Source organism: Microcaecilia unicolor, chromosome 5 (assembly GCF_901765095.1).
Source record: "Microcaecilia unicolor chromosome 5, aMicUni1.1, whole genome shotgun sequence".
NCBI classification, from domain to species: Eukaryota; Metazoa; Chordata; class Amphibia; order Gymnophiona; family Siphonopidae; genus Microcaecilia; species Microcaecilia unicolor.
Window position 1 is genome coordinate 256718956 of NC_044035.1, and position 24344 is coordinate 256743299.

Below are 24344 nucleotides of genomic sequence, written 5' to 3' on the forward strand. Positions count from 1 at the left end.
CGTTTTTCTATCATAATGGAACAAAGCAAAAACATCTAGGGCTAAAAGGAGCCCCAAATGACGAGATGATCCAAACAGCATAAGAATTGTCATACTGGGTCAGACCAATGGTCCATCTAGTCTGGTATCCTGCTTCTAATATTGGCTAATCCAGGTTACAAGTACCTGGAAGAAACCCAATTGGCAGCAACATCCCATATTACCAATCCTGGCTTCCCCCATGTCCATCTCAATAACAGACTAAGGTCTAGTTCTCCAGGAACTTTTCCAAACCTTTTTTAAACAAAGATATACTAACCGCTGTTAACACATCCCCTGGCAACGAGTTCCAGAGCTTAATTATTTGTTGAGTGAAAAAATAGTTTCTCCTATTTGTTTTAAAAGTATTTCCATGTAATTTAATTGAGTGCCCCCTGGTTTTTCTACTTTAAGGAAGAGTAAAAAATCGATTCACTTCTACTCGTTCTACACCACTCAGGATTTTGTAGACCTCAATCATACCCCTCCCCCCAAGCTGTCTGTTTTCCAAACTGAAGAGGCCTAATAATCTCTTTAGTCTTTCCTCATATGGGAGGAGTTCCATCCCCTTTATCATTTTGGTCACTCTTCTTTGAACCTTTTCTAATTCCACTAGCTCTTTTTTGAGATACAGCAACCAGAATTGAATGCAATACTCAAGGTGAGGTCGTACCATGGAGCGATGCAGAGCCATTATAATATTTGGCCTTGTTTTGCATCCCTTTCCTAATAATTCCTAGCATCCTTGTTTGTTTTTTTGGTTCCTGCCACATACTAGACAGAAAATTTCAATTTGGGATTAAGGCATGACACAAGAACATAAGCATTGCTATACTGGGGCAGACTGAAAGTCCATTAACCTCAGTATCCTGTCTCAAACAGTGGCCAATTAGTTTTTGATCATCGGGGCTTTATTTCCCCGTGCTGTTCCGGCACTAATTTTACAGCATTGTTCAGAACCTCTCTTGTGTTACATTTACCCGGTCAATATCAGAGTAATTGAAATCACCCATTTGAAATCATCCATTATTGTGTTACCCAGTTTGTTAGCCTCTAATTTGTGATAACATTTCCAAATGACCCCTCTTACTCCCCCAGTGGTCAATGACCCCCTCCCAACCCCCAAAGATGTGAAAGAAACCGTACATACCAGCCTCTATGACAGATTCAGATGTTATGGTCAGTCCTAATAGAGCAGCAAGCAGGTGCCTGGAGTAGCTCAGTGGTTGGTGCATTGCACTGTAGAGAAGGGGACCTAGGCCCATATCTCACTTTAATTGGTACACTTTTGGTGGAAAGTGTGAGCCCTTCAAAACCCACCAAAAACCTACTGTACCTACATATAGGTGCCACCTGCAGGCATATGGGCTACTGTAGTGGCATACAGGTGGGTACAGTAGGTTTTTGGTAGATTTTGGAGGGCTTACCATACAATATAAGGGGGTAACAGTGAGATGTGTACCTGGGACCTTTTATGTGAAGTCCATTGCAGTGCTCCCAAGAGTGCCCCACTGCTCTGCTGGGATGTCTATGTGGCCAGTCTACTAAGAATGCTGCCACCCCCCCCATACATGCTAATGGCTTGTTTTTGTATGTTTTTCCCTGAAAATGGTCCTAAAAGATAGATGCACTGAGCACAAAATCGTCTACCAAACGGCCATTTTTGAAATGTTTTGGACATTTTTCTGGTTTGAAAATGGCCATGTTTGCTACTGCATTTTTTTTTTTTACTTTTTTTGCAAAAACATAATATAAAAAATGCCTCTCCACATTTTCATAATTTCTCTCCATCCTGATACTTAACTGTGATGTCATGAATACACATTAATCTAGTAGGAACCTGCATGAGGGATTATACCTGAGGATACCTAATAATAGGAAAGACCACCATGTTAACCTAGAAGGTATCCTCTATAAGAGAAATAGAAGAGTGTTCCACATAACAAGGGTCTGTAAAGCTACCCAATGCCCTGGGACTGAAGAATTCAACAGATTTTTTAAAACTCCACCTACAGTCTTATAGCAAAAAAAAACCCCCAAACCCACCGGCATTGCAGGTAGTGGAAGTAAAATGTTGCTCTCCCAGCCCTTCCCATAAACCAAAGGATAAAGCTCCAAAGTCAAAGTTAGGCTCTCCGTCAGAACTTAATCTACATGGGAAACTGTCAGGCACAACAAAAAAACAGAAACTAATACTATACAGGGAAGTCATTTCACTCTTGGATTAAGTTATTCCAAGAGCAACTAATGCTGGAATAAATGTTTATGAACGGGGTTTTGGCGTCAACACCAGAATCAAGTGTGAACACAAATGGAAACTATTCCACATAATCCCAGAATAGTTCCATACTGTACAAAACAGAGAAAAAAGTCAGACTAATCCAGAACAGAATATTATACCAACTGATCCAGCAAGAGAAGGGTCTGTGTATATAAATATAAATAGTACTATAGTGCTCAGTCAGTGGAGCATCATCAACTGGATCAGATTTAGGGCTGCAGGTAGTTCTGATCTTATAATAATCCTAAATGCCCTCACTTTTTGCTCAGGCAACCATCATCCATGGCAGGCCAGTCCCAATCTGCTAGTTATTTCTTTCCTAGTCTATGGGGAAATTTAAACTGGGTCACTCAGCAATGCTCCTGAAGTCACAGTGTAGCAACAGTCCCATTCCTGGCTAGTCCTTCTGCAGCAGCCTACCGCATCTGCTGATTATTTAAAAACAGAGCAAAAATGAAAATAGGGGAGGACCAATACAATTCCAACAACAACAAAAAAATACACACACGTATCTATCTATCTATGAAATGTAGCTTTGGAACAGCACAGGATGAGGACGAAAGATTCAGGAATAATCTAAAGAACTATTTCTTTACAGAAAAGGGTGATGGATACATGGAACAGATTCCTGTTGAAGCGCTGGAGTCTGAAGTGAAGAAAGCATGGAGGATTCTCTGAGGAAGAGAAGGGATTGTACAGCTGAGCAGCTGGTAGGGATGGGAGAGACTGGATAGGCTCAACGATCTTAATCTGATGTCATTTTCTCTAGTTCTGTACTTTGTCTAAAATAGGAGCCACCCAAAGCAATGTATAAATCTAAAAGAACACAGCATAACAACTTTAAAAGGAGCTGGGTCAGAAGCTGGCCCTGGCTACAAGTAAGCCCCATACCTCTGCCGTCTGGTGTTTCTAAGCTGCTCCTCCTGCTGAAGCAAGGCTCTTGTATTTAAAAAGGCAAATACAGTATCTCCCCTATGTTTAGTCCCAGCAGCACAGATGATCTCCCAGTCCTGAAGTACATTTTAAAACAATCCAGATGCTTAACTGGCACCAGGAGAAGGGGTTCTCTTATACCCACTTGTAAGGCTGATATAACAAAGCCCCGGGGGCTTAAGTGCACAGCTCAATGCAGATTCTGCATACAACTTTCTGCCCTGGTCTATATACAGAATAGTTTAGCACATAGGAAACTGTGAGCCAAGAACTGCATAGGTAACAGCATATTATTAATTTAAATCCAGTGGTAATGAAGGCATGAGCTATTACAACCGAATGTAAAGAATCATGTAAAAGAGCTGAAGTTTTCTCATGATGGGAATTTAGAATGTAGCCTTAGGTGGAGTAAAACTTGTTTTTGTGCATTTTTTCCTTAAGAGTTTTTTCCCCCCGAAAATGGTCACTAAAGTAAAACACCCTAAGCACTCTCTGGTTAGCATTAGGAAAGGTTTTGCCCTAATTTCTTTTCTTGTGCAGCATAAACTACCTGCAGCTTTCTTCCTGTTTTATTGAATGGAACGGATGGACAATCAAGTGAATGAAAAATGAAAAACAAAGCAACAACAACAAAAAAATATTAGCAGGGGACCAATTGCTGAAATTTACTTCATATCAAACCAATAATATTTTTGCAAGAAATATACATTTGGCATTCTAGATATGCATTTTCGATATGATGTCTAAATCTGGATATTTTACTGAAAACATCCAAAAATCAAGTAGCGAACATGGCCATTTTTGAATGAGAAAAACGTCTATGATTTTGTTTCGAAAATGGCTATTTCCTAGACATTTTGTAGACATTTGGTGCTTAAGGTGTTTTTACTTTTGTGACCATTTTCAGAAAAAAAAAACCTCTAAGAGAAAAATGCACAAAAACAAGTCATTGGGACATCTGGGGAGGGCCAGCATTCTTAGTACACTGGCCACACAGACATCCCAGCAAAGCAGTGGGGCACCCTAGGGGGCACTGCAGTGGACTTCAAATACAAGGTCCCAGGTATACATCTCACCATTACCCCCCCCCCCCATCTGCCACTTTGTGCCCGTTTCATTTTTTGAAAATGAGCTCCATAATCTGGTTGCCCTCTTGTGACTATGATGTTTTGAACCGGAGGGGTGACAAGGCTTGGCTTTCATTGGTGAAGTGCTGTCAAGGCTCAGCTGCAAAGGAATTTGCCGGGCTGCCTACCTAATGCCAGCTCCAAGCTGCCATAAGATTCAGGGCACTCTTCTTTGAGCATCATGATGAACGACAAATTACTTAATTTAAAAGAGATTAGCATGCTACTTGTGCTAATCTCTGCTGCGCTTGCTGTCCCCCATGCTGGAGCCCTCCAAGCATTTGGCAAAAGCGAATGTGGGCACTAGTCCAGCGTTAAGGACCTCTAGTGCCTGCATTTGATTCTATCATCTGCCCCTCAGTGACTGTGTATAGGACTTTACAGATCAGGATATCTGCATTGTTGTCCAAGTGGAAGGGATGGTATTCATCCCAGAGTACTGATAGAACTGAAAAATGAATTTGCGGAGTTATTGTTAGTAATATGTAATTTATCCTTAAAATCGAGCGTGGTACCGAAAGATTGGAGGGTGGCCAATGTAACGCTGATTTTTAAAAAAGGTTCCAGAGGAGATCCGGGAAATTATAGACCGGTGAGTCTTTATTCGGTGCCGGGCAAAATGGTAGAGACTATTATAAAGAACAAAATTACAGAGAATATTCAAAAGCATGGATTAATGAGACAAAGTCAACATGGATTTAGTGAAGGGAAATCTTGCCTCACCAATCTACTACATTTCTTTGACGGGGTGAACAAACATGTGGATAAAGGCGAGCCGGTTGATATTGTGTATCTGGATTTTAAGAAGGCGTTTGACAAAGTACCTCATGAAAGACTGCAGAGGAAATTGGAGAGTCATGGGATAGGAGGTAGTGTTCTATTGTGGATTACAAACTGGTTAAAAGATAGAAAACAGAGTAGGGTTAAACGGTCAGTATTCTCAGTGGAGAAGGGTAGTTAGTGGGGTTCCCCAGGGGTTTGTGCTGGGACCGCTGCTTTTTAACATATTTATAAATGACCAAAGATGGGAGTAACTAGTGAAGTAATTAAATTTGCTGATGACACAAAGTTATTCAAAGTCGTTAAATCGTGAGAGGATTGTGAAAAATTACAAGAGGACCTTACGAGACTGGGAGACTGGGCGTCTAAATGGCAGATGACATTTAACATGAGCAAGTGCAAAGTGATGCATGTGGGAAAGAGGAACCTGAATTATAGCTACATCATGCAAGGTTCCACGTTAGGAGTCACAGACCAAGAAAGGGATCTAGGTGTTGTCGTTGATGATACGCTGAAACCTTCTGCTCAGTGTGCTGCTGCAGCTAAGAAAACAAATAGAATGTTAGGTATTATTAGGAAAGGAATGGAAAACAAAAATGAGGATGTTATAATGCCTTTGTATTGCACCATGGTGCGACCGCACCTCGAATATTGTGTTAAATATATAGTGGAATTAGAAAAGGTGCAGAGAAGGGCAACGAAAATGATAAAGGGGATGGGACGACTTCCCTATGAGGAAAGGCTAAAGCGGCTAGGGCTCCTCAGCTTGGAGAAAAGGCGGCTGAGGGGAGATATGATAGAGGTCTATAAAATAATGAGTGGAGTGGAACGGGTAGATGTGAAGCATCTGTTTACACTTTCCAAAAATACTACGACTAGGGGGCATGCGATGAAGCTACAATGTAGTAAATTTAAACGAATCAGAGAAAAGTTTTCTTCACTCAACATGTAATTAAACTCTGGAATTCGTTGCCAGAGAATGTGGTAAAGGTGGTTAGCTTAGCGGAGTTTAAAAAAAGGTTTGGACAGCTTCCTAAAGAAAAAGTTCATAGACCATTATTAAATGGACTTGAAGAAATTCAATTATTTCTGGGATAAGAAGTATAGAATGTTTTGTACTTTTTTGGGATCTTGCCAGGTATTTGTGACCTGGATTGGCCACTGTTGGAAACAGGATGCTGGGCTTGATGGACCTTTGGTCTTTCCCAGTATGGCAATACTTATGTACTTTTGACCCTCTCTACAGCACTGCCATCACCGGGACATGAAATTGTATGTAAAGGTGACAGCACACACATGGGTAGAGTCTGTGTGGAGCATGGATGGGACCCACATTTACATGAGTATCTTATAAAATACTATAAATTATATACGAATTTCCAGCATTTAGGCATGAACACTTACATCTGCTCTTTGGACTAAGTTTGTATTTCACCTGTTATGTGTGTGTATTTCACCTGTTATGCCAGTATTCTATACAGGAAATTAGATGCCTATTTTCCTTTAGAGAATAGGTACCACATAGACACCCTCTATGTACCTATATGTAGGTGCACCATAATTGAATTAACCCCTCTATATGTGTCAACATTTAAATCCATATCAAATACTACACCGAGGTTCCAAATTTCATTACTAAATCTTAAAGGGTGACTGTAACTGGCAAAAGAAGGGTGCCTCACCCACAGAATTTCTCTTTCAGATTTTAAAACAAGTTTATTGTCCTGCATTCAATAAGTGATTATAGTTAGGTTGTGGTTCAAATGGGACACTGATTTACTTAAGACTAGACCTAAGAGAACAGACAACATAATATCATCTGCATAAATAAAATTATTTCATTTAAGCTTGATCATATTTCTCCCAATGGGGTCAAGTATTTATTAAATAATATAATGAGGTGGTGGTAATAATGACCTCTGAGGAACATCAAATTTAATCATTCTGCATTTAGAGAACTTGTCATCCAGAACCACTTTCCGGCTTTGACCTTGTAAAAAAACAAAAAGATAAGAACTAATCCAGATCCTTTTTGTAAGACTTAATTCAAAAATCATTGTTGCATTACATTATGATGGATAGTGTCAGTGTGGCAGATTTTCATTACTGGTATACTCTCTAGTACAAATGACAGGTTCCAACAACCTCCTCTCTCACAGACTTTTCAGTCAGCTACTGGATGAAAACAGATAGCACTGCTGAATAAACAAACAAACAAACAACCAGCGAATGTGTATTTGTAACATTAAGATATTCTAAAGCATTTGATCTGATTTTCTGTCAGGAATACATATACATTACACATTTCTTGATATATTTTTTATAGGTTTGCTTTTCGGATAGAATAAAGCAGGGGCATAGCCAGCAGCCCTTTTGGGGTGGGCATCCATTCCTCTCTGCTTTCCCTCCCCCATCTATTAAAATTTTTACCTTTGCCCAAGCCCCGCCCATTTGAAGAGCTCCGTGGCCTGAACTTCCCCCAGTACAAAGGATGGTGTGCTTTCCAGCTGCTGATGCCAGCACTCTTTGCTCAGGCTCAGTTCGTGCACGAACTGAGCATGTGCGAGGTGTACTAGCGTCAGCGGCTGGAAAGCACATCACCAACTTCCTCGCACCAGGGGAGATTCAGGCTACAGAGCAATTCAGCTGGCACGGCTTAGGCATCCTCGCCAGCCATTCATGGTACTGCATTTTAATGGTGTGGCAGAGCCCAAAGTGTGGTGGTGGGGGGCAGGCCCCCAAGACCCCCTCCCCTTTGTGGTTATGCCACTGGAATAAAGTACATTACTGTTTGATTTTAAAATGACACCCATTGGCATCACTCTTCTGTTCTGTAATGTGGTATTCATGCTTTGAGTGTGTAACACATTTTTATGATGTTAAACACAGCATTTATCAGAGTTTGCTTTCCCTTTCTGTACCTGATTAAATGTGACAGTGCATAAAATAGAGTAACAGGGGGAAATGCCACCACTGTACTTGTATGGTAGCTTGTTTTGCTTGCTATGACTACACACAGGGCCAGGATGTACCAAGCATTTTTCTTGTAAGCACAAAATGAGGAAAACACTTTGATACATCTGGTCTATGATGTGCTCAGCTGAAAACAGAGTTAAGATGTTTGATCTGTATTCTGTACTATACAGCATGATAAGTCAGTGAGAGTGTCTCTTTGATTATACCAGTTTATGTTCATTGGTGGCTACTTTGGGACTAGAATTGTGTAGGAAATGCTCACAGTCCAGACTGGACAGTGTGCAACAGTGACATATGTTTGCTGGTTTTAGATAATTATGGAACACTGCATGCATGGACGTGTAGTCTTACTTTGATTAGTTAAAATCAGAACTAAAACGAGGCAAACCCAGGAATGGATCAGCCTTTAGGGCTGACAACGATAAAGTGGCAACTCTACACACAGGAAGAAACAGAACCAAAAGCAGATTTCAAGTATGAGGCAAGACTAAAAGGCTTCCTTGCAATTTGTTCTTCAGAAATTAAGAATTTAAGTAGTGTGATGCTGGATCAGACCAAAGGTCCAGTGAATCCAGCATTCTTTTTGCCAAAAGTGGCCAATCTGGGTCCTTGGAAGCAGATGGAAGATCCCTTTTCTATGGCTCATTGCCAAATGTGGGAGGGTGGTGGTTCTTAATACTGCTTAACTACTAAGTGTTGATGAAAGGTTAATAGTTAGAGTAGAAGGATGGTCAAGAAAATTCGATTTACTTACTTCAGGGTCTCAGCTAGGAAAAAGCTCTGCTGTACATCATCATATGCTGGAGAAGAAGAGTACACATCTTTGACACCAGAAAAACCACCACTAACTCGGCAGTATTTATCAATGGCCTATAGATAGGTAGAAGAAACAAAAAATGATTCCTTCAATAGATCAGCAATATGAAACAATATGTCTCAAACCTTCAGCATTCTTATCACATCAGGAGCTATCTACAGGGAACTAGAAAGCCAGAGCCTTAGAATCGGCCCAAATAAATAACTCTATAAATGGTCTATGGATTAAACCAGTCCGACTAATGACTACTAAGTAAATTCTCAGGATTCCTGACTATTATACCAGACTCATGCAGGGTAGATAATAAGAAATAGGAATGTATAGAATTTTTCTTTTCCCCATGTCTATTATCACTATCAAACTGGAGAATATAAGAGTTCAATAAACTCAGCTTGGGCCATGAATTTCCATTGGGTTTCTTCTTCCAGGGCATTTTATACCTGTCTTCTGCTGCCATTGCTGATTTCTCTGAGTAGTTCAACTCAGACGAATTTGAGATGATTCTAAACAGGGGAACATTTTTACTTTAGAAACGTTTGCCCCATTGCCAACCACTATGGTTGTAAATGGTTTCTTTCTTGCTGCTTGAGCTCTTTCTGTCTTTGTATATAAGTCGCTAAAAAAATTGACTTATTTGCTGTCTTGAATAACTTTGCTCTTTTGAAAATTATAGTCTATGTAGATTTGTATTGCTTTATAGAAATTACATACCTCCTTTGCCTTTGATTTAAAAAAAAAATACAGCCCAATTTTCAGTTATTAAATAGTAGCTAAAAAAAAAAAGTCTTGGTCTGTGATTGACAATAGCAAAAGCTGGGCTCAAGAGGTCTCTGGCTGAGAAATTTAAACATACAGCTTGTTTCAATTTTTGTTTCAATAACATTTTGAAGATCCAAGCAGATTTTAGCACTTAAAATCCTACCCAGCCGCCCTATAGCTTGATTTTCTTATACATCTTCCCTGTAAACATAATCAATATTCTTCAATTAAGTGACAATCAAGTAATCTTGCTATTTGATTCATCATCATAATACAGCTGTTCTAACTAATTTATATAATATAATATAATAATATAATATAATATAATATAATATAATATAATATAATATAATATAATATAATATAATATAATATAATATAATATAATATACCACCTATGACCCTTAGGTATTAAACTGGTTTACAACCATCATGGCTATAATTCAGTGCAATTGCTGTGATGCTTTAGTCCTAAGGCAGACCATCTGGATTCTTAGAACTTGTCCCTTCTGTCTCTAATTCTTTACTTTGAAAAAGTAGCTGCCTCAACTCAAACAGGAATTGGTTATAATTAAAGAAGCCTCACAGACTACATAGTATCTAGCCAATTTACCCCCAATCCACTGTTCTCTCTAAGCTGAGATGTCCTCCACCTACAGTCCTGCTTGTGGGAGGTGCTGTATCACTATCCCATGTTCAATAGTGAGGACAGGCAAGCTCTGCAGGACTCCAGGGAACCTGTGTGTCCCTAGCAATTGAAAACACAATACTGAACTACCATCCCCAAATGGCAGCAATGCAGTTGGAGGACTCCCGATGAGCTTAGAGGGAACACTGCCCCACTCCCACATTGCAACAGATCCATTACATTGGGCTTAGGTAGGTTATCACCTGTGACAAAGAAATATTAATAGGTTGCCAGTAATATATTAGAGCTGTTTTGGCCAGAGGGTTGAATGTATCATAATGGAGGTGTTTTATTAGTCAGTCTGAATAGTACCAGTGTTAGATTTTGTGTTCGTATACTAGAATAAAGAATTGCAAAAAAAAACCCAAACAACAACAAAAAGCCTCCAATCTTAGGAATTATGTTTTCACAGAAAGAGTGGTGGAGCATGGAATGCCCTCCTGATGAAAATGGTGAGGATAAACACAGACTGTCCAAAATTCAGTCCACAAGAGTCAGTGATTTTTTTTAAAACACTGTTCACCAGAGGCAGAATTAGCCTCAGATATTCAATGCCAGGCTATGTCTGGGCACCAGAACTGAATATTAGGGGCTAATTCCTGCTGAGCTTACAGCCGGAGCTTATGTAGTTCCAGTCAATATTCAGCTGGGAATCACATAAGACACAGGTCCCGGCTGAATATCGGCCAGGATCTGAATAACTTCCATATCAGCCAGCACATTACCGATGTCCTCCCCTCCCATCCACTCCCTGATAAGGCTCAGACCCTGTCTCCCCCACCCATTCTGAACAGGCCTCCGGGACCTACCTTTATCACATCAGTGGTCCAGCAAGCTGATGGGGCAGGAGAGAAGCCCAATCACACCTGCTCCTAGTAGCTGCATCTTGAAAATGGCAGCTACAACCTCTAGCAGTAGTCTCGAAGGGTTGGAAGGGAGGGGAGGACATTGGTAACATACTGGCTCCTTCCAGACTCTGGCCGTTTTGTGCCGATACTCAGTGGCACTGCCTAGTTATATGTGCCACTGAATATTAGTGGTTAGCAAATTCCAAGCACTCCAAGAAGCCCTTCCTGCCTGCTTAAATCGCTTTGAATATGGACCAGAGTGAAAGAATTAAAAAAAGGAATGGGGAAAACACAAATGATTCCTATACAGAAAGATGGAATCAAAGTATAGGGCATTTTCACTCACAGCAAAACTTAAATGATTTTCACACTTCAAAAAAGGCACAAAGAAGAGGTAATATGCAAGGAGCAGCAGTTATAACCCTAAACAAAGGCATACAGGAGGTAACCTGCATTGAGTGGCAGTTACAATCTTAACCACTTTACTGGGCAGATTAGATGGGCCATGCTGTCATTTAATATATTACCATGATTTAGGCTTCATGCATATTTCTGCAAAGTAAATAGGTACATACAGAATGCAATTTATCTCTGCAAGCAGGCACTCAGGAAAGCATATAGATGCAAGTGCTGAAGCTTTCAAGACTATTGTAATGACTTTTTCTTCTTAAGTTGATAAGAAAGAATGATAAAAGAAAATCCGGGAGCTACAGCTTGTCGCTACCAAATTTATTATTCATCACTCAAGCATGCATGAATATTAATGGAGAAAAAAAGGAAGGGAAGACAAGTGTGGAAACACTGTAGTTAAGAACTGACTGCTAAGGTCCAAACATACAGACTGAAATTAAGGCTCAGCACGGTGCAACAGGGCCAAAAAGAGCACAGCCAATCTTTATCAAGACTATAAAGAAATGCTCTCATATGCCTTTTTTCATTAGTGGGGGAAGTTGTCAAAAATCCTCTCTCAAGTATAATAATAATAATAAAACATTTTCATGACATTGACCTTGTGGTGAGTTACTATTGACTCAGGAAACCATTAATCTTGAAAATGCCCTACACAGGAAGCACTTTGAATATACTCAGACTCCTTCATTTTTGGTGATTCTTTTACTTTTCCTGATAATTTATCAGTGTTTATTACAAAAAAATTTATTACAGAAAAATTAGTGCAAGAAAAAAAGAGCACATATTTTTCTATCTGGTTTTATTTTGATGGAGAAACATATAGGGTGTTGCTCAGTCTCACCTCCTCTGAAGGCAGAGAAAAGGGTAAAGTTGGAATTGGGAGGAGTCAGGAAACAAAGACAACAGATTATACTGAGGGCCAGGGTAATGGGGATAGCTAAGTGCTTTGGAGGGGGGAGTAGGGAAAAGTGTCCAAAGAGCTTGTGGTCTGTCACAAAGTTTTCCCACTTTCTGTTTTGAGTATTATAATATTCAGGTGAAAATTGGTTTTAAAATAGGTTTTCTAAAATCTAGGACTTTGGTGGTATTTGTTTGTTTTTTTCTTTTATAATTTTTCTTGGTAAAAAAATGTAAGGACTTATTTATTCAAATTTGACTTCATGCCTAACTCAACAAAGAGCACAATCAAGGCACAGGCTAACTAAGCATGTGCCTAGGGGCCCAAATGTTTATGAGGGGCCCTCTCAAATGTGTAATTCAATGGCTCACAAGGTAGACTTTGGCCCTGATAAGTCAGCAGCTTGCAGAAGACTTGGGGAGAAGGGTGTAGGGGGGGGGGGGGGGGGGGTGCAAGAGCCATCACTGCCCTCAGAGGTCTATTAATTCTCCCTAACTCCCACATGGCATTGTCCTCCAGTTGGCAAAAGGAGTCATGGGCAGCATTGGTGTAGTTTCCATGCTTAGTTTGGTGAAGATGAGAAATAGGGAGGCCATATTTGAAATCAGGGAGGGGAGCCAATTCCACACCAGCACCCCCTAAACTACACCTATGGTGAGCAGCACTTCTTATCTACTGTTTATGGAGGATGGGGGCATTTGTGGGAGTTTTAAAATGTAAATGTATTTTGAAGGGGGAACCCAACACGCCTCTTTGCCTAGACCCACCAAAGAGTTACTCCTGCCCTAACTCAACAAACTCTAGACGAGTTACAACTAAAAATAATTTGTAACTCATTTAAATGTACTTATCCTTGTATGCTCAAACATAATAAATACTCTCATCCCATCCAAGCTCATTAAAACTGCCCCTAAAATACAGTTAATTGAAGTATTAAATAGTCAAGCTTTTGCCAGCATTTAGAACCTCAGATATCTGCACTCTTACCACAGAAGTAGTGGCATTCCATTCTACAGTTTCAATCCAGAAGCACACTGCCTAGTCTGCTGCAATATGACCTGAAAGGGAACACTCAACAAAGAAAGCTGGGAAGACTGAAGATTCCTTTGGGGTTCATAAAAAACTAGCATATCTGATAGATACTAGCATTCAAATCCCTCAAGACCTAACAGAATGTCTTTAATTTAATTCAGTTTTCCACTGTCAGGCACTACAAAGATTGGAGAATTTAAGTGATATGGTCCTCTCAACAACCTGGCTGCCACATTGAGGCGTATTTTCAAAGCACTGTAATTTCTTTAAAGTTTCTTCCTTACATCCTGCATAGATTCCGTTACAGTAGTCAGCATGGGCAAGGACCATGGTCTGGATAAGCGAGTGGAATACATCTCTTGGAAAATAATTTTTTATACGTTTGAGTTTCCACATTGTGTTGAACATTTTCTTTGTAGTGTCTGAGGTGCGCCCCCGACCGTATTATCGAAATGAAAGATGGATGCCCATCTTGTTTCGATAATACGGGATACCCCGCCCCTTCGTGAGGACGTCCTCAGAGATGGGTGCCCCCGTTCGAAAATGCCCCTCATGGTCTCAATTTCATGGAAAGGATAGCATCATTGTGCCGCACAGTAATATCATTACATAGGGTTCAAACTATAAAATCCTTGAGTCCGTAAACAAAATCCACCTTATAAGTAGATATCATATTAATGCATCTACATAATTCTCAAAAGCCCTTTAAATACATAACATAATCCATTTGAGCTACATTAAAAAGCACCATCACACTGTATGCAACAAATCTTTTGAGTCCAAAACATAATTGAGTAGCAATAATACAACCGGAGTAAGAGTTTCTCACTCTTGTAAAAACAAACCAAATGTAATGAGAAAGGTTAGAATAAGCCAAGAGTGCAGTTATACATACCTTCTCTACTGAAAAGCAGCAACAGCGGTTGTGGTGAATCTAACAGAACCAACCTAAAACTACCTTGATATAGAGCCTGCCAGGGGTCACAGGTGACAATCTCCAAAATACAACTTTAAAACTTGTTATAGTCTTCCATTCTATCAGAACTCTATAAATCATAGATAGCAATATGCTGCTTATTTGAATTAAAAAACATATAAATCAGATTTGTCAATTAAAGTCCCAATTTTTCTACCAAATCAAATCGCTTAAGGGACAGCAGTTTGTCTCTCTGAACAGAGGACCCATTGAGGTATTATCCACAACTGAGGAGGTAATCCTCCTTCTCCATTTACCCTACTGAGTAGAACGCACAAGTACCCCAAATATCACCATGGAGAACCTGAGGTTCCATCCATGTCAGGACCTATAAAGGGCTAGGAAGGGCGCAAGGTGAAACCCCCATTCCTTCCTTTCTTTTTTAAATTATGAAATACCAGCTGCACCCCACCTTGACACTCTGAGGAGACTTTGCTTGGGTAGAGGAGCATAGATTTTTTTTAGATAGGGGGAGGGAAGGGGGTGCTGCAAGACACCGGAGCATTTTTTTTAAAATCGGGGGCAGGAGGGGGTCCTGGGGTGTCACTAAAAACTAGAAAGGGGGAAGGTCATTAGACTACTAGGGCACATTTTTTTTTTTTTTAATATCAGGGGAAGGGAGAGTTGAGAGGGGGGTTGTCTCCTCTTCCGCTCCTTCTCATACCATGATTTAGAGAACTTGTGGGATAATTTCGGAAGACCCCGAAAGTACCAAAACAGAATTTCTAAGAGGACAATTACCAGCCTGACACCTTCATGTGTGATTACAGGTAATCTATTGCTCTTCTTCCTCTGGGAGTCGATGGGCTGTGAGCTCATGAGTAGTAAATGAGAACCTTAGAACAAAGATGCTTTCATTATTGTTTCTTTCAATTTTGGTCTGATGTCAAGAAGATAAAAAGAATAGAAATAAACTAAAAATGGTCTTATAAAAGTTTTGATTTTAAGGCTTTAACTTTGTAAGAACTGATATTATGGGGCCTCTTTACTAAACTGCGGTACAAAGTGGCCTGCAGTAGTGCGAGAACGTCTTTTCAGCATGTGCTGGGACATTTTTTACCTCGTCTAAGGGCGGAAGTCTAAATTATGATTTGAATATTTATATGACGGATGGGCTCAGGGTGGGCTAGGCTTCCCCTGTATTAGGCGATACAATCAGGCGTGCCTTTTGAGACATGTGAGACATTGGATACTTAATACACATCAACACACGCCGACTAATTGAGAACGAGCGCTCTTTGGCCCATGGCATTTGAATTTTCTTCTGCAGGCAAAAACAAAGAGTTTGCCAGCTACCTGTAGAGGAAATATACTGTTGCAACCATTGCGACGTGTCTGGCAGTTCCTCATGCAACTCTGGAGACAAGACCCTAATGTTAGTGACCAACTTCCAATACAGGGGAATAGGGATTTTCCCCCCGGGTTAGAGAAAGGGATAATTGCTAGATGGTCGGAAATGGGAATCACTTTACTTGAACACTTAATGAATGAAGAGGGAAACCTGCATAGCTTTCAGGATTTGCAGCAGAGACAGGTATTAGCCCAGAAGGATTATTATACATACAGACAACTACATCATTACTGGCATAGTTTGGATCAGGCAGCCCTGGGCACAAAATTGGGTCAGAAGATACGTGAGTTCCTGGAAGGGGATGCATATGGACAGGTATCAATATCGAGCTTGCATAAACCTCTAGTCCCACTCGGACCTCCCCGAACATATGAGAAGCTTAAAGACACATGGAGTAAAGACTTGGGATATGAGCTGAAAGGAATAAATTTTGCGAAACTAATCAAAGACATAACTGGGCAGGTGGGGGGGGGGGGGGGGCCGAGCTGCAAGAGGTCAATTCAGGGTTATCCATCGAGGCTATATAACACAATCCCAAGCTGTAAGGGCGGGATGGAGCTCTGATCCCCAATGCCTTAAATGCCATAGAGAGAGGAACACATTTTTGCATGCATTTTGGAAATGTGATAGAATAAAAACATTTTGGAAAGCGATACAGGGGTACTTAGAACAAGTATTGGGGCAAAAGGTGCACCCCTCTTGGAGAGGAGTACTCTTGAACAAAAGCAATGCAAACGGGATATCGGATAAAAACCTGGAGGTATTTTTATGTAAGGCATTTGCAGTGGGCAAAAAATGCATATTGAGACATTGGATGCAGGCAGAACCACCCTCTGTATGGCTATGGAGGAATAAGCTACACGAGCTAATGTTGTGGGAGGCAAGGGAGGCCTATGACCACTTGAGGAGAAGAAAGAAATTTCTTAATGTCTGGAATTTCTATTTGCAAAACATATCTCATAAAGCTAGAAGTGCTGTACTTAATAGGTTGGGAACGCTATAATGAAGCTATAAGCCCCTCGTGTAAGTGAACTAAGGAAATGGATAAGGTATGGCAGAAATTGTCAACATGAAGTATGAAGCTCGAACTCAGAGGTTGTTGTTTTGGGTGGGGGGGAAGGGGGGGAGGGGGAGGGGTAAACGTTTAAAAAAAGCGATGGGACAGACATGATGTAAGATATGTTGCTGTAACAGAAATGTCAGTATGGATATAAATTGTAAGCATTTAATATGTCTGAATTGAAGTCTGTCCATCAATAAAAACTGTTTATACATAAAGGGGCCTGAAAATGGACATGTGCTAAAACTGAAACCAGCGCATGCCCATTTTTCGGCCTGAGATCTTACCGCCACCCATTGATCTAGCGGGTAAGGTCTCACACATTACACGGGCGATAATCATGCAGCGTGTGCCAACTGCTGTTTACCATAGGGTAGACGCCCTGCGGTAGGAAATATTTTCTCTCATGCGTTTTCGGCATAAGCCAAATTCAGAATTACCACCCAGGGCACGTGGTAGCCAGGCAGTAATGCCAATTTGGTGCGCACTGGATTTGCATAGGTCCTTACGTGCCTTTGTAAAAGGGCCTTTAAATAAATAGGGTTTGGACTTCACTCTTTCTACTGAATGTATTTTGCACAACACTAATTGCAGATTTACAGTTCTTATATTCTCATTTCCCTGTTTGGTTTATTGCTTAAAATCAAACATATAAATGGCAAGTGACCGACTCACCTGCAAATGTGCAGTAGAGACTTCCCCCTCTTTGTCCCGTCCTCGCGTCAAGACGTGATGACGTCAGAGGGCGGAACAGAGAGGGAAACGGAGTTGGACTGTCAGACGCTGCCGCCTGGAAACGAACATCGCGCGCATCAACCTCCACCCTCTCCCCCCATCCCTGCCGCCGCTCCCGCCCCCCTCCGTATCGGGCCCCCTGCACTGACCTGACAGCACCTCTCACCTCCGTGTGGAAGCGCTGCAGGCAGCAGCAGAGCGATCTGCTGCTGCCTGCAGCGCTTTCACACGGAGGTGAGAGGCGCTGTCAGGTCAGTGCAGGGGGCCCGGCACGGAGGGGGGAGGGAGCGGCGGCGAGGAGGGTTGCTGGAAATCTCGCCCGTTTTTACGGGCTTAACAGCTAGTGTATAATAAAATATAAATGGAGGTTTAGGAGAAAAGAAAGATAAAGTTGGCAAGAAGCTACAGAAAGATTTTCTCTGGACTATCATCACAATGGTCCTTTCAGAACAGGGTTCAGGCACAGTGTAGGGGAGGAAGCTTCATTGCTACTGTCCCAGCAGTAGCAGTCATGTAATTAGGTCCCACTGTTGGAATCTCTTATGAGCACTAATGAATTAAAAAATTCTCTTAAAAATGCAAATACACTGTAGCCCAGTGGAGCATGCCGATACTTTTATTAGTGAAGAGCTCAGGAATAGCCGAACATTCTGCTTTTATAAGGGTGGAAGTAACTTGGCCCCACTGAGTTCCCTTACTCATGGAAATCAATTAAAACAAACAAACAACTTTCAGACAGCTTCATAGAAGGAAATTATAATGAGAGAAATTGGGATATGAATTAAGGGGTTAAAGGTGTTACAGCATGTATCTCTTTTTGTAAACATAAAATTAAAGCTCTGGAGCAATCAGAATAACTAATCAAGTGCCCACTTCAAAATTAGCCTCCTACAAATGCACAAGTTAGCATCTGTTTCCACTTGCTGTTTTCTCCTGGCTATTTCATTTACAGCACAATAGGGAGTACTTGGTTGTAATTATCTAGGTGCCTCAGGAGAAGTGCTTAGTGTAAGGCCAAGGACAAGTTTCTATCAAGTAAAATGAAAATCCCTGGCCCAAGTTATTGCCATACTGTCTCTTCTTGCTTTTATTTTAAAAAGCAGTCTAAAGCAATAGCTCAATAAAGAAAATGGAATCTATGACATTTTAAAACATTTTTGTAGAATTTTTATGCTCAACGCCCTCCAGTAAGTTAGGAAATGGAAAAATTATCTACAAGGCTTTGTCCTGAACAGCATCTGCTTTAAACTCTTGTCAACTAATTAGATAATTTGTTTACCTTTCAGCACAAACAAATATCAAGAGTTTGCCGGACATATATCAGTGCAACAGCCCCTTGCTTCTCTCCCCCAAAACGTAGAGCCTGACTGACCCCCCTCTACCTGTAGGCCCCCCTGGTGATCTAGGGGTTTAGTTGGGGCAGAAGCGACCCCCGGCACTCCTGCCCATTCCGGTTCTGCTCTCAAAATGGCTTAGTGACTGGGACATTGCTTCTGCCCTGACTACACTACTAGAACACCATTGGCGGGGGAGGGGAGGGGGGAAAGGAGGGCACTAGTTTTTCAATTTTTTTTATTGTTTGTACTGCAATTGCAAGTAATGCAGTTATGATCTTGCACAATAGCTTATATGGTAAATACAGTGTTCCAAATATGCTTTTGATATAAAATTTTAGAAGGATATACAAGTCTGGAAATTTGGAATAAGCCCCTCTGTGGAGTTATGATAGGTGTCACTCTGAGTGTGGCGCAAAGTCAGCCACTATAAAAGCACTGTAGCTTTTGGTTTCAGTTTTCATTAGCTGCTATGTGTGTGGAGCAGTGCTGCCAAGGGGTCCTGATTTTTGAGAGGGAGATTTTAGTACATGCCACAGCCACGCCCACTCTGTCTTGGCTCCACCCACTCTACCTCATGTCATCTTGAATTTCTTTTGATGTAGGCATAGAAAAAAAAAAGATTTTAAATGCTCACAGGTTTCAACCCAATTCATGTTTAATGTGGGATATAAATTATATAAATAAGTAAATAAATAAATAAATCAAAACTCAATGTTGAGCACCTGATTCTCATAACGTGATGTCTGTTTTAGAGGTCGTTTACCTTGGATAAAAAAAAATCTCTGCACAACTATAACAGTGCTAGGGTGTCCCTATAACCAGCCTCTCCAAATGATACACTGATTACACTTTCTAACAAATGACTACTCTACCTATGAAAAGTTACTCCCTTATTATATATACTTCCTCTGTGTACATCTGTATACTGCAAAGCCAGCAATGTTTGAAAATATAAGTGAGATAAAAAAAAAATGATATCAACAATATAAGAATGACAACGTGGATGCAGCAGCTCAGAGGTTACCGTTTGTTTACTTTGTATTGAAGGAGAAACAGAGACTAACCATTGGCTTCAACTTTTCATCCCGTCTCCCTCCATGATGCAGCCTCTGTTGCAACCGCGACAAAAAAAAATCAAACGCTGGGCCGCAGAAGCCTTCAGGCATGCGCTATCAGCTCTGCTGGTCCTCAGCCCCTGCTGACGTCAACTTTGAGTTCCGGCGGGGGCAGAGGACTGGCAGAACTGACAGCGCATGCCTGAGGGCAGTGCTGCGGCTCTGTGTTTGCTTTTTTTTTTCCTGTCGCTGCTGCTGCATTGGGAGATGGAGCAGCAGCAGCAGCTGTGGCGGTAAGGAAAACCAATTCCATCTCACTGGGAGACTTTCCCGCTTTGGCGGGAGATGGCCCGCTGAATGTGGGAGACTTGGCAGGTCTGGTGGAGGCTATTTTGCTTGGAAGTAAAATATTTATATATGAACATTTATACCCCACTTTTTTCCACAACAAGCAGACTCAAAGTGGCTTACAATGTACAGGAATCAAATACAATTACATTACATAGGGTAAAAGGAACAGGGTAGGAAGGGAAAAGGGAAGAGGGTCTAAAATGGACTGTGGAAGTAGCTGTCAACGCGTAGCAGCCGGGACTGGCAATGTAGAAGACGACCCCGGCCTGGTCCGGTGACTAAGTCAGGCTGCAGGTGGCTCAGGCGGAGCTTGCAGGAAGAAGATCCAAAGGTACTCTGCCTGTCTTAAGGGAAACTTCAGAATTCTGGTGTCTGGGCTTGGCCCCGTTGACTTTGTGGCCTGTGGTCAGATCTTGATGAATGAGACCATCGTTTCATCCTCTGCAGTTGCTCCCTCGAGACTAGAGTCCATTGCATTGTTTTTTAAATAATGGATTTTTAGAACAAGCATTGTTTATTAGTGATAATATCGCCGCCATCATGATATGTTCGCTTGGTAACATGTGCCTGCCTATTTATTGCCTTCATCATGATAGTTTTTATATATATGACTCTTAGTATGTGTCTACCCTTATATTGGAATGGTACACTACATTTGTAGAAAGTAGTCCTATCTCTGTTTGTGACGATCATTTTTTTACATTTATGATTGATTTTATGTTTCTCAATATTTTAATATGTTTTTTTTATCATTTTTACATTAGCAACTTAAAGATTTAGTTGTATTTTTAAATTCCTAAGGTTTGTATATTTATTTTGATTGTGTCCTTATTTTAGTGTCTGTTGTTTGTAGATGTAAAACATGCTTTTTTATGTGTTTTAATTCAGAATATAAAGACTCCTGAGGCAGGTCGGTGGGCCGAAACACGGCTGTGTTGAGTCTCTTTGAACCATTTGGACTTTTCGTGTACATTGAGTTACACAATAAACTTGGACTTTTCCACATTGTCCCAAGACCATTTTTCTTTTGTCATCTTCTCTGCGTTCCTTGTGGTAGAACTTTTGCCCATTCTCTTTGGAAAATAACTCGCACTCTTACAAGTTGGCTGGGGATTGTCTGTGGACTGCAGCCTTCAAATCTCGTTAGAGATTTGGTTTTTTTTTTTGGATTTACATCTGGGCTTTGACTTGAGACAGTTAATAACATTAAGTTTCTTTTACTGAGCCACTTTGTTGTTGTTTTTGCATCATGCTTAGGATCACTGTCTTATTGAAAAATGAATCTTCTCCGCAAAACCAGGTACATGGCAGATGAACAAGATTTCCTCCAGGATCTGCCTTACATTGCAGATGGTGTGTGTCTGTTTCATTTATTGTATAAGTTTGTTCCTAGTATTTCTAATGTTCTTTTTTCTAGGTTGTGCAATATGTAAGTATGTTTGGACAATGTCATTTCCTGCCATGGGGCGTTTAAAAGTTTGATCACTGATCCAGTTTCTATGCTGTGTGGCCTCTTTGCTTTCTTTTTCAGTTGTGACAGCTGTACCCAAGTCCCCGAGGCAGACTGCAAAACCTGTGGTGTTGGGCGTTCAGGGAGGCTGTGAAGAATGATGAAAGATCAGTGGAGCAGTATTAAACATTGTTTTTCCAAGGTGCTATGATGGTGGAGCTGCCGGGTGGGAGTGACTCTTGCCCGGCAGCATGAACATAAGTAAGTTTCAAAATTTTTTCATTTGCAGATTTCATAGTAGTAAGATCTATAGTAAAGGGATTTTTATTTGAAGGACTGTTGCTGTATTTTGATATTTTATGTGTGCAAAAAGATTAATGTAATATTGAATTATGCTATGTTAGTGCTTTTTCACAGTGTATTCATTTAAGTTTGTTTGCTCTTCCACACTGCTTTTTGTGAAGGAAACGTTGGTTAAGGGTTTGGTTTGCAGTGCGAAGGACTGATGAATGAAAAAACTTGTCTACCCCTTTAGCTACCAGACTTCTGGTTTGCTGCACGGGTGAGTTATATTTCTGAGGGTCTTAAGTGTTTAATTTTAAATGGTTACACTATGTACGCACATCATTTTATAAGTTATGTGACTGACTGATTCTCTCCTCTCCCCATTTCTGATCTGCATAAGCCTCTCTGCCTCTGCTGTTGCACCCCCATCATCATGCTGCTACCATACTTTACTAGAGAGATGGTGTTAGCAGGTTGATGTACTGTGTTAGTTTTATGCCACATATATCCCTTAGTATGGAGATCAAAAAGTTCCAATTTGGGAACTCCTAGACAAACAAGTGAAAGGGGAATTCCTTTCCCAAAGTTTAGTGTAGACAATACTACTTGCTCCTGACTGGTTCTGAGCACTGAGATCTTTAGTTAAAGGTGCAGAGTGGTTATAGCAAATGGCAGATGTCGACAAGGAGTAAGTCAGTGGATTTAAGGGAGTTCTTTTTTGGTTCTTTGGGGTGGGTAGTCATGCAATTGGGGAGAAAATGCAGGAAGCCATAGAATGGGAGGTTTCAGTGAATCCCAATGCAGAACTCCCTAGAAAAAGAATTAACGCTGCTGCTACTTTCAAGAACTAAAGGAGGTAATTGTGGTGGTAATGGGCAATTTGAGGGAGTTGATGCATCACAACAACGTGGCAGTTGAGATGTCTCAGAAACAGATGAATATGTTGGCTGTGAGAAGGTTAGGGCAAACATTTCCCCTTCCAAAGAGTGCTGGCATAGGGGGAACACCCAATATATGATGTGGAAGTAAAACTAGATCGGGTATACTGAACATTAGGTAAATAGAGGCAAAATATGTCAAAAGACAATTGTATGCATGCATGACTACTACATTAAGGCAATGAGGCATCCAAAAAGGGGTCAATAAGAGCTTTTGACTGGGAGGGTAATAAAGTTGCTGTTTATGCAGACTTGTCCCTTATAACTCTAGAAAAAAAGAAGTGACTTTAGGCTGTGACTACCAATGTCCCCTCTAAGTTGTGCAGGAGTTTTCCAACTGCACTTCTGCCAGTAGCAGGTGGTGCTTCAATATTGTGTTTCAATCACTAGGGACATGCAGGTTCCATGGAGTCCTGGCAAAGCTTGCCTATCCTTCACTATTGAAAATGTGATACAAAAACAACCTCCTCCCCCCCCCCCCCCCCCAACTACTGGCAAGGAACTAGGTAGAGGACTCTTGCATAGCTTAGAGGGAACATCGGCGATTGCCAAGCTGCAATGAGAAAACATCTGTTACCAGTGGCTTTTCCCATCTGACTTCACTTTTATAATACAAATCTATTCAAAGTTGTTAAATCACATGTGGACTGTAAAATTTCAAAAGGACCTTTACAAGACTAGAAGACTGGGCATCTAAATGGCAGATGAAGTTTAACATGGACAAGTGCAAAGAAATGCACATTAGAACATAAGAATAGCCATACTGGGTCAGACCAATGGTCCATCTAGTCCAGTATCTTGTTTTACAAACAGTGGCCAAGCCAGGTCACAAGTACCTGGCAGAAACCCAAATCGTGGCAACACTCCATACTACAAATCCCAGGGCAAGCAGTTGCTTCCCATGTCTGTCTCAATAATAGACTATGAACTTTTCCTCCAGGAACTTGTCCAAACCTTTTTTAAACCCAAATACGCTAATCGCTGTTACCACATCCTCTGGCAAACAGTTCCAGAACTTTATTATTCGTTGAGTGAAAAAATATTTCCTCCTATTTGTTTTAAAAGTATTTCCATATAACTTCCTCGAGTGTCCCCTAGTCTTTGTACTTTTGAAATGAGTAAAAAAATCAATTTACTTCTACTTGTTCTACACCACTCAGAATTTTGTAGACCTCAATCATATCTCCCCTCAGCTGTCTCTTTTCCAAGCTGAAGAGCCCTAAGTTCTTTAGCTTTTC

At 40.8% G+C, this 24344-nt stretch overlaps 1 protein-coding gene across 2 annotated transcripts in view; it reads right to left on the bottom strand.

The window, feature by feature from the left end:
* Positions 1 to 24344, bottom strand: part of MAN1A2 (mannosidase alpha class 1A member 2) — a 488967-nt gene that overhangs the window by 13908 nt on the left and 450715 nt on the right. For both annotated transcript variants that reach the window (XM_030204025.1, XM_030204024.1), the window contains one exon: positions 8870 to 8985. In XM_030204025.1, the coding sequence (XP_030059885.1) occupies positions 8870 to 8985 (116 nt within the window). The remainder of the gene's footprint in view (positions 1 to 8869; positions 8986 to 24344) is intronic.